General features: G+C 32.7%; 1 protein-coding gene across 1 annotated transcript in view; it reads left to right on the plus strand.

Moving 5' to 3' along the window:
* Window positions 1–20,032, plus strand: part of LRP1B (low density lipoprotein receptor-related protein 1B) — a 1,756,854-nt gene that overhangs the window by 1,250,909 nt on the left and 485,913 nt on the right. The window contains exons 34-35 of the mRNA XM_014548045.1: window positions 2,356–2,481; window positions 4,274–4,405. Of these exons, the coding sequence (XP_014403531.1) occupies window positions 2,356–2,481; window positions 4,274–4,405 (258 nt within the window). The remainder of the gene's footprint in view (window positions 1–2,355; window positions 2,482–4,273; window positions 4,406–20,032) is intronic.

Here is a 20,032-nt window from a genome sequence, read left to right on the forward strand (position 1 = left end):
TAAACTTCAATTCCTACTTAATACTTGAAGAGATTATATCTGAAAACACACATTAGAAAATATGAGACAGAAAAATATATTTCTAAACAGTTTTTAAAAAATCTATATTCACTTTTTCTAAATGTGAGCAAGTATGTGTTTTGTTTGAATTTGTAAATTAACATATTACATCTAATTTTTCTAGATACAGTTTCAGTAAAGTTTCTAGGAGAAAAATTTTAGTGTAATATTCTTGGCTCATTTTGTTCATGGTAACATGATTTCTCTTGTCTTTTAAGGATTTGATTATATAGATACAGATGGGTATTCTACACCTGTGAGAGTATTACCAAACTGACAAGATCCTCTAGGAATTAGAAATTAATGGTATAATATGAGTAAGCTTAAAGTGCAGGGAAAATAGTATTTTTAAAGAATAATATGCTGATAAAAGCATCTGTATTAAAGATAATCCCATTAACAGAATTACAGCAGGTAGCTTAAAAGCTTCATTAGTATGAAATATGAACAATTTAGGACTCTTTAAGATGTTAACATTACTACCTCTTTGAATTTCAAAATACAGTTAGCTACTTCATTTATCATTTTTGACATAGATCACTGGAGTGCTGAGACTTCTTGGTAGTGAAGTGGAATTTCTAGCTCCCACTAGAGAATTGAGGCATGAGGTTTGAACATCAGCATCATTACAAAATATTAAGCCAAGCTAGTATTTCATACTTGCTAGATAATTATTACCTAAGTTGTCACCTTTAAATATTACTCTAATATTTTTCTGTAACAAATCCATATTTAATCGGCAAAGATACATATTGTTAATAATGACTAATTTCCTTTTCTTTTTTATTTTTCTCTCCTTCACTATCAATTTTCCCTTAGAGACTAAACAAATTATACATGAAGTGTGTATTGTTGTACAATATAGTTGTTCACTTGGATTGATTTTATTATTTATAAAAAATAAATATAATACAATATATATTGCTATTATTCCAACTGTGTTCAAATATGGTGGGTCTCCTGATGAGAAATCTCCCAAATTGAGGGTATTTCATACTTCAAAAATGACAGAACTCATGACAGGTTTGATTGACAATTAAATTCCATCAGACTGTTTTTACTTCAGAAGAGCAGAAATAATGAATTGCATTGGTACTTTGAATTATCTGTAGAGCAATTTTGATATATAGCTTTCATCATGCTTTGTAATTCTCACTGGATTTACTGCACTTCATATCAGAGTTTGAATATCCAGTAAATGACATTGCATGTCTTAGAATAATAAAATTATTGTAAAAATTGAATATTTAATGAACTTACTAGATGAGATTGTAAATTACTTAACTTTACTCTATCAGCTTTAACTAACACACTGAATCTAGTAAATGCAATGGAACATCTTCATAGAATGCCTACCTGTGATTATCTGACTAATATTTGTCTTTGCCACTACATACAAATACAAGAGTTAATATGCCAATTAATTAGATGACTAGTAGAGGGCATGCTTTAAACACATTTGGGGAGAATTATGTTTCTAGGAATGGCAAAATTTATTCTCTTGCTTTCAAAAAATTAATCAAATTTATATATACCTCCTTTCTTTCAATGGCATAATCTTTGAGTTGAGTTAATAATATAATTTAACAGCTATTTATTTGAGACATTTGATTAAAGTATTCTTTTTTTTTGATTAAAGTGTTCTTGAAAAGGAAGTACCTGTAGAATTGTAAATAAAACTTAGAAGTAAAAAAATAAAGATTTCCTGGTTTATGTGATCTTAAAATATTACAAAGGTCTATGACAGTATTCATGACAAATCAATTTTCTTTTGCTGCTCTGTAACTATGAATCTCACATATTTCCCTTTACTTAAAAATTTTTAATGGCTTTATTTTTAAATTTATTTTTATTGACATACAATAGAAGTATAACAGTGTATAAGTTTAAGGTGTACAGTGTGTTAATTGGGTACATTTGTATATTGCAATATGGTTACCACTGTATCTTTAGCTAACACATCTATCATGTCACCTTTTTGTTTATGTGTGTCTATGTGTGTGTGTGTTGGGAACAATGAATATCTGATCTTAGCAACACTGAATTGTATTCCAAGTTAAATTGATACTATAAACTGATTATGTTATTATTGTCTATAATCAGTATGTCATATTCTAAATATCCATTTATCTTTTTGGAGGGGCAGTTTTCAACTGTATCCTGCTCCTTCAAATTATTCAATAGAAAACAACTGCATTTAGAAATCAACAATAGCACAACATTTGTTCAAATTACTGACAGCAAATGATATATTTTTTTAATTTTGTTACTTTCCTTTGTTTCTCATCAATGCAGGCAGCAATTCCTGCCAGCTAAATAATGGTGGATGCTCTCAGCTTTGTTTACCAACCTCTGAAACTACGAGGACTTGCATGTGTACGGTGGGATATTATCTCCAAAAGAACCGCATGTCATGTCAAGGTATAAGGTTTTGAAAAATTTTACTTCTGATTCATTTATTTATCCTTGCAGATATTAGGCAACCAAAATCAGATAAAAAATAGAAAATAATAATATTAGCTTTTTATTAGGACAGTAGTACCCCTAATAAATACCATATGTAGAATTTCAAATATATCTACAATATATTCAGTATCTCTGTTCTTGTGAAACTTTCTAAGTTTTTAGTTATTTTCAGGAACTACAGTTTATTATCACACCTTTAACCAAATCCAGTCAAAGCCACCTGAAACTTGAAAATAGGTAAAAAACAGTGGTTGGTTTGCTACAGTTCCAATCTAATTGGGATGTAGTTTATTTGAAAGTAAAAAAAAAAAAATTTATATTTACTTTCTTTCAACTATTTACAAGAAAGTACCAGAGACCAGAGACCATGTAAATTCTCAGCTTTACTTAACTGTGGGAGAATGCTTCAGAAGAACAGGAAGTGAATAAATATATCTTTCTGCTTTTTATTTCATAGACTCTAGTTCTACTAGTCCCAAAGGGCTTTGGTTCTAGAATAATATTTTTATCCAGTGATTATAACTTAATTTTATTTAAAAAAAATTCAAATTTTTATGAGAAATATGTATGTTAATACCAGCATATATTTCATTTTAAATCACATATTCATATGGCACTCATGTGCAGGCACTGCTCTCATTACCTTAACCCATTAATTCATAGAATCCTCATCATAACTTTGTGAAGTAGGTTTTTTGCTCCCGTTTTTAGAGATGAGGAAACTGAGTCACAGAAAATTCACTAACTTGTCCAAGTCACACAGCTATGCTTTGGTAAAGACTTATTTAAACCTAGGAATTTTTGTTTTAGTAAGAAAATCTGTATACATTAACATTTTCTGGCCTGTTAGAAAAATTCATAAGCTTCATCATGAAGACTTCTGGTAGTCACCTTACATATGTGTGCTCATTTTAGGACATACTTTTGATACTGAAAAAGCAAAATCTTAGCAAAAGTTGAGCACTTGGTGTGCTTCTAGTTTTAAAGAGATTTAAGAAGTCTGTTAGAAAGGTAACTGATGTAGTTATCTACAATCAAAATCTATCATACAGAAGCAAGGAGATGCTCGGGCTTTTGAGAAGAGGGTGAATTTTGGTTGTGAGGCCAGGTATGTTTTCAAGTATTACCTACCTCACTGTTTATGGTTCCCACATCAGCAGCATCTTCCCTACCTTTTAGAAATCCACATTCTCAGGCCCTCGGGCTGGAGTCCGGGGATTGGCTTTAACCATTCCTCCGGGAGATGCTGACGTTTCCTCAAGTTCTAGAACAACTAATCCAACTACCTTTTAACTGGTCAGAAATGTAGCATACAGTGGAAAAAGGGAAGGTGGATTAATACATTATTTTATGAAAGAAGTTTGGATCATTAAAAATAGTGCTAATGGAAGTGCTCTCCTTCCCAGGCACCCCCCCACCTTTCCCCTCCCACCCTTTCTTCCCCCACAGGCACACACACACACCTCCTAACCTCTAAGGGACCCCAGGAGGCTTACAACCAGAGCAGCAATGGACATGGGCAGCTCATCTCAGGCAACCCCCAGACCCTGTCCCCAAGGCCCCCTTTTCTCCGAGTTCTTAGTGAGTCAAAGTAGCCCATCCTAGGCTCATTTCCCCAGCCCCTCCTTGTTTCACTGTCCTCAGCTTTAATAAACATCCTCTAAAATTAAAAGAAAAATAGTGCTAATGAATGGTTTTGATGTTAACTACTCATTTTGGACTTTTTTCTTTTTTTGCTTCCAATTAGGTATAGAGTCATTTCTTATGTACTCCGTCCACGAAGGAATCAGGGGAATACCTCTGGAACCAAGTGACAAAATGGATGCGTTGATGCCTATATCTGGAACCTCTTTTGCTGTGGGAATAGATTTCCATGCAGGTAAATAGCTTTTTATTCATAATTTATATATAATGTTTTCACTTGCTGTATTAAACACGATGGGAATATAACTAGTCCATCTATACTCTGATAATCAAAATGAGGAAAAGGACAGCAAATTAGAGATGCATTTTAAAGCCAAACACAAATTGTTCTAAATATGTTTTGCCTGAAAAAAAGTATAATTCTAAAGTTTAGCATTTGATTTGCAAATGAATTAAAACATTATGATTGGCATTTGGTTGCTTCATTTTTATTTCTCTCTTTGTTTTCCCCAAATAAAACTTTTACTTTTATATAATTATAAAAAAATATATATATAACATTTTTATTTTTTACATACTTAAAACATAATATTATTAAAATATTTTTAGTATGTGATTACCTTATATTATAAAACAGGTGGTAGCAAATGAAATCCAAATAATGAAAACAATTAAAAATCCTAAGACATTTTAAATTACTTTTCAGTATAGTATGTATCATTTTGAAGCCAGATTTTACCTTGCTTTCTTGTTTTAGCAAACAGTAAAAGAAAGCAGATTAGACACTAACATTTTGCTGTGGCTAATAAAAAATTTATGTTTGGGAATTGATGGTAGACACTTTTAAATTTGTTGAAATAAACAAGTGTTTTGATGCTAATTGCTAAATTCAGATATTATATGAATTGGATATGCTTCTCTCATAATATTCAGATTTATTATTCTACAAATGAGAGTTTAAATTTATAAAAACAAATGTCTTCACCTCTCACCCAACAAAATCATATGCTTCCTGAGTTAATGTTTTAGTGTTGAAGAAGTATATGCATGTTCCATATTTTTCTAAAGTCTTAATTATATCTAATATTAAAAACAAATAGTTCTTTGATTTATAATCTTTAAAAAATCCTTAAGCATTAGCATGTGGGTTCCTAGTAGTAAGCTTATTTTTCCCCAGTTCTAATACATTTTGTTTAATCATGTGTTAATGAAATTATTGGCTACAAATTAAATAAATTACTAGGAAACTTCACAAATGGTTCAAAGCTGACTTCTCTTAATTAAATTGCTTTGTACTAAATGTTTGGAATCAAATAGAGGCAAACATTCTACTTCTAAAAAAGGGCTCTCCCCCAAAAGAAATATGGATAGACATAGCTTATTTTATTGAGTAATATGCTATTTTTGCCAAAATCACGGTGTGGTTTTTGATCAAACAAGGCTGTTTAATTAAACCTTATTATTCATGAAAGTCTCACTACCCTGCCATGCATAATCTACTTTGCCTCTTATTTACATGCATTTTATTCTTTAGAATTTTGTTACACAGGATTTAGTAGCACAAAACTGAGAAAATTTGAACTTCTTGAAAAGGTTTATGTTTATATGCATAATTTTTTACTAAATACACATCATCCCTTGTTTTAGCTGGTATCACTTATTTGTTCTTTTAAAGAATCTGTAATTATTTTTGAAAGTATTGGATACATTTCCATGAGGTACAAATATTAAAATAAGGCAATTGGTCTAACTTTCCTGATTAGATCATCAGTAAATTTCTTGTTTCTTAAGGGTAAACTGTTTATTTGTATAGGTTGATCTCACTCTTCAAGATTTTATGTTGACTCTGAATGGTTAGGTTTCATATAATGTGCTATGATACAGGATCATTATATTTGCATTAAATAGTTCTCTCCCTGTTTCTAAATTCCCAATAATTACTAATATCATAATAAATTATTTTAATTTAAGGTAGGTTTTCTTTTTTAAATTTAAATTTACTAGGGTAACATTAGTTAATTACATGATATGTTTCAGGTGTACAATTGTATAATACAACCTCTGTATATTGCGTTGTGTGCTCACCACCAAAAGCCCCGTCTCCTTCTTTCAGCATATATATGGTCCCCTTTATTTTCTTCATCCTCTCATTACCTCCCTTTTCCTCTGGTAAACACCATACTATTTTCTACATCAATGAGTTTGTTAGTTCATTTGTTGCCTTCTGTTTTAAATCCCACATATGAATGAAATCACATGGTTCTTGTCCTTTTCTATTGGACTTATTTAACTTAGCATGATACTCTCAAGATCTATCCATATTTTCACAAATCATAATATTTCATTATTTTTTTATGGCTGAGCAGTATTTCATTGTGTTTATGTACCACATCTTAATTATCCAGTCATCCATGGAAGGACACTCAGGTTGCGTCCATGTCTTGGCTATTGTGAATAATGCTGCATTAAACATAGGGCCATGGTCGGCAAACTCATTAGTCAGCAGAGCCAAATATCAACAGTACAACGATTGAAATTTCTTTTGAGAGCCAAATTTTTTAAACTTAAACTATATAGGTAGGTACATTGTTATTAACTTAATTAGGGTACTCCTAAGGCTTAGGAAGAGCCACACTCAAGGGGCCAAAGAGCTGCATGTGGCTTGCGAGCTGCAGTTTGCCGACCACTGACATAGGGGTACATATATCTTTATGAATAAATGTGTCCAAATGTTTTGGGTAGGTACCAAGAACAGGGATTGCTGGCCTATATGACAGCTCCATTCTTAATTTTTTTTTTTAGGAACCTCTACACTGTTTTCCATAGAAGCTGCACCAATTTAAATTTCCATCAGCAATGTATAAGGATTCCCTTTCCTTCATATACTCTCCAACACTTGTTATTTTTGTCTTATTGATAATAGGTATTCTGATAGGTGTGAGGGTATATCTCTTTGTCATTTTTATTTGCATTTCTCTGATAAGTGAAGCTGAGCATCTTTTCATGTTCCTGTTGGCCATCTGTATGTCTTCCCAATGGATTATTTTTTTTCCCAAAGAAACAGAGAAAATAATCCTCAAATTTGTATGTATAGACAAAGCAATCCTGGGGAAAAAGAACAAAGCTGGAAGTGTTACACTCCCCTTACTTCAAATTATGCTACAAAGTTACAATAATAAAAACAGTAAGATATTGGAAGAAACATAAATGCATAGATCAATGGAACAGAATTGAGAGCTTAGAAATAAACCCATCCTTATATAGGCAACTAATTTTTCACAAAGGAGTAAAAAACATACAATGGAGAAAGGAAAGCCTCTTCAACAAATGGTGTCAATGTAGTTTTTCATCAGAAATATTACCAGTTATTATTTAAGACTTCATGTTCTTCATTTTATGCCCATCATATTTTAAAATTTCATTTCTAGAGAGAAATTATTTTTAAAAAAACTCTGTTCTTCTAAATATAAAATTATATAAGCATATAAAATTAGAATAGTCATATAAAATTAGAATGTTCAAGAAAAAGTAAAATTCCCTAGTGAAATTAACTTAATAATGTTAATGAATAGTCTGTAGAGCAGATATTTAAGGAAGGATTAAGCAAAATTACCAGCTTTTGAAGTCATTAAATGTAAACCTAAGAGGCTAGCAGACAGTGTGCTTAGACAATGAACCAACTAAATCAGCGGTTCTCAACCTGTGGGTCGCGACCCCTTTGGGGGTCGAACGACCCTTTCACAGGGGTCGCCTAAGACCATTGGAAAACACATATATAATTATATATTGTTTTTGTGATTAATAACTATGCTTTAATTATGTTCAATTTGTAACAATGAAATTGGGGGTCACCACAACATGAGGAACTGTATTAAAAGGTCGCAGCATTAGGAAGGTTGAGAACCACTGAACTAAATGATGATGATGATGATGATGGAGATATCAAGAGTTTTCAACAACTTTACATACATTTGTGCTTCCATCTCCCTTACAGTCTAATCCTTTACTAATTGTGTCTCAAGAAAATATATTAGAATCAAAATAAGTATCAGCAACTTGATTTATAATATTATTATAGACCAGTGATGGCGACCCTATGACACGCATGTCAGAGGTGACAAGCGAACTCATTTTTTTGGTTGATTTTTCTTTGTTAAATGGCATTTAAATATATAAAATAAATATCAAAAATATAAATCTTTGTTTTACTATGGTTGCAAATATCAAAAAATTTCTATATGTGACACGGCACCACAGTTAAGTTAGGGTTTTTCAAAATGCTGATACGCCGAGCTCAAAAGGTTCGCCATCACTGTTATAGACAATATACAAGCTCTGCAACTTTGTAGAGTGAAGTTGCTTCAGGGAGGAAGGAAGGAAAATAACTGGATTGCTCCTGAGAGAGATGGAAAAACAAATTTTGGTGTGTAAACCTCAATTTTATTTTATTTTTTTTAACCAGGAGCTTTATGGTTTACCTGATTATATGTTCCCTCTCTATTTTGCAGACATCTTATTTCCTTTTCTTTCTTTAAGGACATTTATCTCAGGGACATAATCTCTACTTATGATTAATCAAATATAATGATGACAAATTGAAAGGGCACAGTTGGCCCTTATTCTAATCATAATGAGGACATGGTGAGAAAGAGGATCACTTATTAAGTATAACTATCATAACTTATGTAATACTGTTTCTTTACCACATTTTCCAAGGAGGGAGAAATATATTGTTAAAACCTGTGCATTTCAGGAGGACAAACAAACCTGAACCTTGCTGGGTTTTGGTCCTAATGAGTTAAAGTATTCTGCAGTAAAAGGATTTCATACACCAGATGAAGCAATTCTAGATACTATCCGCAGCAAAAAGAAGACCCTGTGGCTAGATTTAAAATGTTCAAAGCATTCTGATCACTTCACTGGAAAAGTCCTATTCCACTGAAAAAACAAACTAAGCTTTGAAAATCCTTGCCTGCTTGCTGATAGTCCTCCTGATGAATTATTACTGTGTTTGATACTTTAAACAATATCCTTTCCTGAGGAGCAAAGCCTTAAAACAAAGCCCATTGCTCTGGTTAGTAATGTGATCTTCAGGAAGTAATGCTTTATTCAGTTCTCCCACCCCCACCTTGGGGGTATTTATGACTTTTCATAATAATTATGTAATAGAGGAAATTCCCATTAGATAATGTTATTTATCTAATATTTTCAAGCTTATATCATTTTCCATCTTTTATTTCTATTGTTCAAATATGAGTTATCCAACTCTGTTAACAAATATTACTATCTGCTACCTTTAAGATATAACAGCTCAATTGCTTTGGAGGATAAAGGTAACAAGGAATGTTTCTGTGGTAATGCATAAGTGATTGATCTATAGGGATTTTTTAAATTGCATCCAAAGATCTTTATTTGAATTTCATTCCTTGGCACTCACTATGGGGAAATAGTCTAATGCCTTTTACACCATCTAGCTAGTGATCCAGCTATTAAGAAATGAAAACACTGAAGTAACATGTCATACTATATCTGTTAAAACCCATGGAATGTACATCACGGAGAGTAAACTAAAAACTATAGATCCTAACCTAAACCTGTGGATATGTCAATGTAGGCTCATCACTTATAGCAAATATACCAGTCTGATGTGAGGTGTTGATAGTAGAGGAAGCAGTGTGTGCTGGAGAGGAAAGGTTGTATGGGAACTCTGTTCAATTTTGCTGTGAATCTAAAACTACTCTAAAAAATAACATCTATTAAAATAATCACTGAAGGAGACTATGTGACAAAATATCTTTGCCATATTGTCACAGTAGAATGTCAGCTATTTACATGAAAGACTGTCTTCTTAATAGTCCCACAACCTTTACATATAGCTTTGGATGTTAGGACTAGAAGGGACATTTGATAACATCAAGCAGCATCCCTTCATGTTACAGATAAGGAAACTGGAGCCCAAAGTGATCAAGGGAGCTGTATAAAAATGGAGTACTCTACTTCTAATTCTCTACACTATGCCATCTTGCATTTGTAAGCAATGGAACAAAATTTATTTATTTATTTATTGTTCCTCTGACCTGATGAAATGACATTGCATTTCTGCAAATTTTGGCTGGTAGAAGATCATGTTTCATTTTGATTTATATACTGAATGCTGTGGCCTTAAAACCCATTTAATAATTGAAGCAGGTGACACTCAAGTCAGAGTCTCTTTTTTTCTATGGCTGGAGGCATAAAAAACAGCCATTTGTGAAAATTTTCTAGTAATCCCTTTGTCCTCAACCAAGACCTTAGAAGAATTATAGAAAGAAATCTTTTTATGTCAGTAACAGTAATAGCTTAAGAAATATAATACTGTTGCTTTGGGACATTCTTTCAATCTTATAAAAATCAGTCCCTTGGTTACAAAGTGCATTTCAAGGGCTGGTTCAATTTCTTCCTGTTCTTGGGACAGTGAACCAATACTTGATGTTGTCATGTCAAACTTGCTTCAAGACTGTAGTTTCAGATCATGTGAACAATCTGTATGTGTTTATAGATGGTCATATCCAGTAAATCTTTTAAGATGTGAAATACTAACAACCACTAGAACAAAACAATTTTTCAACATTTTTTGGGAGACAAATATCATAAATATATGTAAAATAAGGCATTATAGTTTAAGATATTTCCTTATTGGAAATATCTCACAAATCTTTTCTGGATAAGTTCTGGACCCCAAACCTAAAAAAACCAAAATAAGACAAAAAATAACCAATGTTCTCTTAGGCATCTGGATTCTTCAATAGGTAACTCAAAACCAAAAGCCCCAGAAGATTCACATTAATGGCCTTTTAAGATTAAAGTCTTGGTCAACTTATTTGGGATATGCATTCTTTTCTCTGTTATTGAGACAATCACTTAAGCAAGTCTCATGAAACTTCTTTCTTAAGAAGTTAGCTCTCATCGTGAAATTGAAAAGTCTCAGCACCGGCTTTAGACTAATTTACATGGAACACATCCAGGCTGCATTTAGGTCCCTTTCTTTTTCCCTTTCTGGAGTCACTCTCTGCCCAGGAGTCTCTTTAGCAGAGCTACATTCACAATCTGATACTCTATTTCTACTCTTTTCTTTATCAAAACTCCTTTACCGAAAACCCTAATCTCAAAAATATTAATTATACTACTTCACAGTAAGTTATTAGTAGTTGCTAAGAGATTGGCAAGTTATTTTACTAAGTGTGTTTGAGCAAAGCACAGTACATTAATCCAACATGATAAATCCAACTAAAGCATCACTAAAGATATCTGAAGAATATAGTTTAGGGGTAGTTTAACCTTTTGGGTGTTTTACAAATTACATTGTACTCTGTGCTTTAGACAATAGATTGGCACCTGTTTGTTTCCAGAAACTTAACCGTGAATATCCTGACATGTTAAGTGATAATGAAGAGGTCTTCTTTACCTTAGGTACATTGATGCTCTTAGTATTAAGTGTAACTTTAACATTGGAAAAGTGTTTTTTCTCCATTTTTAAGAAAACCAAGGGTCTATTAGTCTTTTTTTCTGTTTGAAAAGATTTCTTAAAAAACACACACAAAGCTATGATTCAGCTTCTAAGATGGTGGTCATTCCTTTTTAATCAAGCAGACACTTTTCTAGTTAATAGAGAAAAAGAAGAGTTATTTAATTGATTTTTGGACTGGTCATAAGCAATAGATATTTAATTCCTTTTTATCTTTGGCCTTATTCTTATCTAGAGGTAGTAAGTAGTAAGTAGATCCTTTTGGGGACTTGGAGAGTGGACTAATTATTTCTAAGAATTCTTTAGAATATTTAGAACAGGACTGAAGTAGAAAGCCTAGAACTTGGACTAATTTTCTACAAGTGGGTTAAGAAAACAGGGTTTGGAAGAGGAAGAAATTAAAATAACATCATCAAAATATATGTATTTTTTAATTTTAAATATGCTTTTATTGAGAGAGAGAGAGAGAGACAGGCAGACAGACAGACAGATAGACATTGATCTACTGCCTCCTGCCTGACCCCTACTGGGGATCAAGCCCACAACTAGGGCATGTCTCTGACCAGGAATTGAACTGGCAACCTTTGGTGCATGGGATGGAGCTCAATGAACTGAGCCACACTGGCTAGGGTGATCAAAAAATCTAAATATTTATTGAGCACTTGCTACATTATAGGAATAAGGCTTGAAAGATTGTATGTATTTATGCAATTTAATTCAACAAAAATAATCTCTTGAGGAAGGTGACATTATTTTAACAATGAAAAAACTGGGTTTTGGAATGAGATACATATGCCAAAGAAAGTTGGTAGCTATAGGATGCCCAAATTAAATTCTGTATTCAGATATTACATTTGGGTTGTTGAGATTGACATAAGTCATGAATTGAACAATCAGTAGTGGAGTAATCAACATGAGACCCTTAATAATTTCATAATGAAAATTGTAATATTGTAATTATGATTGGGGAAAATATATAGGCAATATGAGGTCTCAGGGTTTGGAGGAATGGTGATTTAAGTGTAGGATTATCCCTGCTAAGCTTAGGTGCAGAGGTTAATAGTACAGTTTCATCTGAAAGGAGAATGAGAGAGATGATCATTATCATCATCAGTGAAAGGAGGAAGAGAATGAGGAGAAAAAATCATTTATTCCACTGTTTGTATTATTTATTGCTGTATAATGAAACTATCAAGATTTAGCAACTTTAAGCAACAAATACAAATTATCTTAGAGCTTCTATGGGTCAGCTTACATGCCTCATAAGGCTGCAATCAAGGTATTGACCATACTTATGGTTTCATCAGAAGGCTCAACTAGGGAGGATCCATTTCCAACTCTTGTCTAGATTCAGTTCCCTGTGGGCTGTTCAACAGGGAGTCATAGCTCCTCACTGGCTATTGACCTCAGTTTCTTGTCATGTGAGCCTCTCTATAATATAGTTCACAACGTGACTGTCAGCTTCCCTTAGAGCTAATGAACAATAGAGTTGGAGGACAGACACAAACCAGGAGCCAGGCCTTTGCATCCCCATCCAGAAGTGACATGCCATCACCTTTGGCATATTCTGTTTATTAGAAGCTAGGTCTAGCCCGTTCTCAAAGGGAAGTGATCATTAGAGTCTGATCTAAATATCAGGTAGTAGGGATCATTAGTGGCCACAGTTGAGGCTGTTTATCACAATAGTATTGATGTTTTGTCCATATTATCCCCATATATAACTTTGTAAGAAGCAAATCTTGATGATTCATTTGGGTTACAAATGATGCTCCTGTATGAGAACTTCTGTATTCTGGCTTAAACCAAGTGAGGATGAATTATTGTGAAACACTAGGATCATGGTCTTGATCCCATTTTGCCTTCAATAACCAGTAAGCCTTGAATACCTGGTGAAATCCTCTGGGCAGAAAAAAAAAAGTTGATGCTTAAATTATCTGCCTAATGCTTTGAAGATGGAATGGGACAAAGCCAGAATTTTAATTTATAAATACTCGTCAAACCCTAGTTTTATTTACGTCACTATGCTAGAGTAAGACAAAAGTGATGAAATATTCCAATAATGAAAGAATGTTCTGCCACAACAACACAAAATATGTTATACAAGGCAAAAGCTCAGAGATATCTGACCACTTAGTGTGGGGTTTATAAAGCCAGGCTTGGGAGGAGTGATAGTTGATAGTCCTAGGACTAAGTACCAACTTAGTAGAATTTTGGCAGTGGTTCTTAACGGGGGATGATTGTGTACCCCAGATTATATTTGTCAATTTCTGGTTGTTGTAATTGAAAGGGTGCTACTGGCATCTATTGAATAGAGGCTAACAATGCACATAACAGTTTCCCACAAGGAATTACCCAACCCCAAATACTAATAGTGCCAAGATTGAGAAACCTACAGCAGGGCAAATCTAACATGTGTTTTCAATGATTTTGAAGTGTACCGCTGGTTTAGCAGCACTGATCTCAGTAATAGCAGACCCAGTGTCTTTGTCATTACACTACTTTCTGTTAACTTTTTCATATCATTCATTAGTACCTAGCTTTTCATGGCATGAATTTACCAAATTGATTTTGGCCATCCATCTAGAAAAGCCCTTTAGCAAAAGCCAGCAACTCCCTCTACCCAGCATTTACAATTTTTTTTTACCAATATCAGAAAGAAGTCTTTGTGTAATATTAATGCTAAATCTTCTACTGACAACTCTCTGGCACCAAAGGTCTTTAAGAAAAGCTCTTTAAAGAAATTGCTTGTACTTATCTAGAATTCCCCAGGGGATACAAAAATGTGTAAACACCAGCAGAATTATCGTGTACTTATTTTCTTTTTCATCACCAATGCAGCCTGACTGTTGACTAATGTTAACTCTGCTTAGAATGAGTTCTAGTGTTGCATCAAGTGTCCCTGTTCGAGTTTTGTGGCCAGAAAGAGAGCTCCAAAGTACTTAGCACCAGTTGGCAGGTATCTATGTCCACTGTGGTGCACAAGAGCACTTATGCAGATCTTCTAAGGACAGCATGTCCTTAGAATTATGTTTAAAAACAAAACAGAACTTATTTATTTAGTCTAAAATTGTACTTGTTTTATTATTAAATTTTACTGAGGCTCAAATAAGAGACACTAGATATAAACTAAGTAGGAAAAAACTCAGATGGAAGCAGAAATGGTACTTGATTGTCAGTGTATTAAATATTAGAATAGATTACTTAAGGGGTGTGACTCTCTGGCTCTGGAGTTTTAAAGAGTTAAACAAACCACCTCTTTGAATAAGGAATTCTCTGGGTCTCTTCCAGTTTTTTGACTATTCAACTTCCAATATTAACAGCTTAAACAGTAACAACCTACCGGCTATTTTTTTTTTTAACTCCATCTATTTTCTTGGTCAACAGCCATTAAAACCTATGTGAACAGAATCAGAATTTAAGGTACGGAGTTTGAACACAGAAAGTAGATGGTATTGTAGAATCTGTTCTTTTCTTCAGGGGAAAAGTAAATATTCACAGAAGAGAGCATAATTATGTTACTGCTTTCTTTACAAATTAAATATAAAGATACTAAAGAGAATTGATGATTCCACAGTAATTCAATGATCTAATCATCTATAAAAAGTAATTTTCTAAATCCTGAGTAAAATGATTTAAAATTTGTATTTTGTCACCTAAACATATTAAGAAGAGTAGGAAAATGAGCTAAGATTTATTGGTGATTCTTATCAATAACCTTATTTAAAATGTGACTATAGATTTATGATTGTTTCCATTTAAATGTTTTCCTTTCATGCTATTTTAGTAATGAAACAACTGAGGTCACTTGGCTCATATTTGAATTTATAGGTACTTTTAATAAAAGATAGCAATGAGTATATTCCCATGCTCAATTATTTTCAATGTTTATCTAAAGACACATTAATTCAAAATAGAACTGAATAAATGAAAACATAGGTATCTAGCAATTCAATTATCATTAAATGTTGTTAAAATTACATTGTGGAGTAATAGCCATTAGTTCACCAATCACTTATTGATGATAGATCTCAATTTATAATTAAATATTTTTATTTATTAAAAATTTATTAAAATTGTACATTATAGAAAATTAGGAAAATTAGGAAATGTGAAACAAAATTGAAATAAAAATCACTAATACTACCACTACACAGCCAGCAGCTATTAATATGTTGACATATTAATAATATTCGTGCTATTTTTAAATATGTAAATAATATCATTATTGATAAGAATGTGTCTTGCTTCTATTGCTTACCATTCTAACAAAAACACTTTCTATGTTATGATTAACAAATTTTAAATACTATTTTTAATAGGAGTATATTATTCTATCATGTGGCTAATCATAAATATTTTAACCTTTCCAATATTTTTGAAGATTTTGGTTGTTTCCAATTTTTGGCTAAAAATCTTTTTCATCATTTGTGATAATTTATTAAACTATAATTTCCTTTTTTTAAACTAACAACTTCTTTGAGATATAACTTCCATCTAATAAAATTCACATATTTAAAATATAGAAGTCAGTGGTTTGGGATATATTAACAGAGTTGAGCAACCAACATCAATATCTAATTTTAGAACATTTTCAGTTCTAGGGAAACTTCATATCCACTAAAGCTTCTCATATTTCTTCTAATTTCCTAGCCCTAAGATAACCAATTATATACTTCCTGTCTCTCTAGATTTGCCTATTCTGGACATTTCATATAAATGAAATCATGTAATATGTGGTACTTTGTGATTAACTTCTTTTATTTAGCATAATGTTCATCCATGTTGTAGCATATATCAATACTTTGATACTTTTTGCCAGATAACATGGCATTGTATGGACATATGACATTTTATTTATCTATTCATCACTTGATGAACATTTGAGTTGTTTCACTTTTTTGATTATTACAAATAAAGCTGCCCAGGAGCATTCATGTACAAGTTTTGGTCTGGGTATTTATTCTTATTTTTTAGGGCATATAGCTAGAATAATTTATTTAAAATATAATTTTATTAAGAGAGGGAGAGAGAGAAAGAGATAGAAACATCAATAATGAGAGAGAATCATTGATTGGCTGCCTCCTGCACGCCCCCTACTGAGGATGGAGCCAGCAACCTGGGCATGTGCCCTGACCAGGAATGGAACCATGACCTCCTGATTCATAGTTTGATGTTCAACCACTGAGCCATGCCCACTGGGCACTAGGAATGATCTTAATAGGTCATGGGTAACTCTATGTTTATCTTTTGGGTAACTGCCACACTGCTTTCCAAACTTGTTAAAATATTGTGCCCTCCTACCAGCAGTTCATGAAGTGTACAATTTCTCCAAACCCTCCCCAGTGTCCTTTTAAATACTATAGTTACTCTAATGGTATGAAATGGGATCTTAGTGTGGCTTTGATTTGCATTTCCCTGACCCATTTAATGATGTTGAGCTTTTTTTCAAGTGCTTATTGGCCATTTGAATGTCTATTCAGATTCTCTTCCCATTATTTTAACTGAAGTTTGTTTTAGTTTAGTTTTGTTTTGTGTTTGTTATGTTGAGCTTCTAGAGTTCTTTATATAATCTAAAGAAAGTCCATTTTAAAGTATGTGAAGTGCAAAATTTTTCTCCCACGCTGTGGCTGTCTTTTCACTTTTTCAGTATACATAGTTTGAAATATAAATGTTTTACAGTCTAATGAGGTCCCATTTATCTTTTTTTTCTTTTGTTGTGTTTAATGTTTTATCTAAGAAACCATTGCCTAATCCAAGAATACTATTATATTCTTACCTGTATTTTTAAATTTTTACTCTAATATTTATTACTTCCTTGTTTTATTTTATTTTTTTTGTGGGGGGGCGTTATTTTGAAGTTATATTTTTAGTACTAAGTTGGAAAGTTATTAATTTGAGATATTTATTTTTAATGCATGCATATTACCCTCTAGGAATTTCCCTAGTAATTTCCCTCTAAGAATTACATGATCTTGACCTCATTCATTTTGTCATGTTGAGTCCTTATTTTCATTCATTTCAAATTTCTAAGTTTCATTGTAATTTTTTTTTCATTGACTCAATAATTATTTAGGACAATGAGGTATTATTTCCCCATATTCATAAATTTTTCAATTTTTTTGTTTATTACTGGTTTGTCATTCAACTCCATTGTAGTCAGAGAAAATAAATTTATATGATTTTAATCCTTATTGAGTTTGATCTTCTATTTGCTATCAAACCCATATGTTAGGGTTCACTAAATGCTTGCTGACTGCTTTAATGTTTTGACAGTTCTTTCTGATATAAATTCCTCCTCACTGATACAGTTCAGTTTTGTGCAGGGATAGTTTCTAAGACCAGTCTTTTTTGAGGTTTTGTAGGACTCCAGGAAGGTTCTTCTTTGATTTACATTTCCATGTTTTTGTCTGGTCAGCAAGTTGGCCTACCTTTTAGCTGTGGCTAAAGCCTCCTCTTAATAGCTTCCAACCAAAATCTCTCTTGTTTTAGATAACACACTTGGACTTGAACTCCTCCACACTCTGTTTAAAATAGTTACTTTGCAGAGAGTTTTTGAGTTTTCTATTCTTACGGTCTCTTTCTCCACCTGGATAACATCTCAGTCACTGAGCCTGGTAGTAGATACAATGTTGCCTCAGGCTTGTCTTTCTTATTTTGGAGCTTTTGCCCTAAAGCAGAATCTTCCCTTTATGAGCAGGGTGGGGGAGGGGTAGGTGGGAAGGGGAGGAGAGCTGAATGAAGTGGGGAACCCCTGGTCTCTCTGCAGGTGTTTAGCCTGTGCAACTTGGACTAAGAGAGCATGAGAAATGCTGGTGTCCTGTCTTTCCTGGCGAGAGCCAAGGAGAAGGAGAACCTCATCCTCTTCTCCTGCCCATATTAGAGCTCCCATCGAGCTCAGTTGGGAAGATGGAGGGAGAAACTGTTTTTTACCAAGATTTGGTAGATTTTCTTAATATTTAGTTACTTATTTATCACACACCCTTAGGTAAATTTTGAGATAATTTAATTTTTTGAAAATATATAATTTTTACCAGTTACATTTGGTTCCCTGGGGATTAGGTCCACCAGGCTCCTCATGCCAGCATCTGGGAAGCAGATGTCTTGGTATTTCCTATTTGAGTCTGTATGAATCAGTGACACTGTTTGAACTCTGTCTGAACAAGCATTTTCATATAATTTATGTAAGAAATATGAGAACAAATGGGTAAACCTTAATTTAAATAATTAATCTTTTAGGGAGATGACTAATATTGTCTTTATGAAGTGGGATGGGATTTTGAAGTTTAATTTACTACAGACATTAAATGAGTGCACAAAGATTATATAATTGGTTATTACAGCTATAAAACATAATGCACTTAGCTGTAAATTACATAATTTGGCTATACTTTTAAATATTTATCTAAAATTGAAAAAATATGTCTATGACTACACTATTCTAAAATCACAGTGAAGAAATGATTTAATATATGCAACATTCTAGAAAAACTATGGCGACAGTAAAATGATCAGTAATTGTCAATAGTGCATGGAAAGAGATGGATGAATAGGTCTGCACTTAGCTGTAAATGACATAATTTGGCTATACTTTTAAATATTTATCTAAAATTGAAAAAATATGTCTATGACTACACTATTCTAAAATCACAGTGAAGAAATGATTTAATATATGCAACATTCTAGAAAAACTATGGCGACAGTAAAATGATCAGTAATTGTCAATAGTGCATGGAAAGAGATGGATGAATAGGTCGAGCACAGAAGATTTTCAGGGTAAGAAAACTACCCTGTGTGATACATAATGGTTGATAAATGTTATTATTCATTTGTCAAATCCATGAAATATACAACACCAAGAGTGAAGCCTAATGTAAATGCTGGACTTTGGGTTATGATGATGTGTCAATGTAGGTTCCTTGATTAAAACAAATGTACCCCTCTGGTGTGGGATTTTGATAGTGGGGAGGTTGTGTTGAGGCAGGTGATATATGGGAAATCCCTCTTGCCCTCAATTTTTCTGTAAACCTAAAATTGCTCTAAAAATAGTCTATTAAAAACGAATATTTGATATACTTATACAATTATTCTGGAGCAAATTACACACACACACACATTATTCATTAGAGAATAAATGCTGAAATATGGCTCTCTAATTAGTGATTTCTTATAATTAGTTTTAGTACATTTCTGTCCATTCAGTGGTTGTTTAGTGTTCTTACATAATATGTTTTTCTATTCAGATTAATAGATTCTATAACAATCACTCCTTCTGCTACTGTTGCTACTATATATGTCTCTTATATGGACATTAGTTCATTCTGTTGTAATTAGTAATGGTTTTTCTGAGACTCCAATGGT

This window comes from Myotis brandtii, unplaced genomic scaffold (assembly GCF_000412655.1).
Source record: "Myotis brandtii unplaced genomic scaffold, ASM41265v1 scaffold493, whole genome shotgun sequence".
NCBI classification, from domain to species: domain Eukaryota; kingdom Metazoa; phylum Chordata; class Mammalia; order Chiroptera; family Vespertilionidae; genus Myotis; species Myotis brandtii.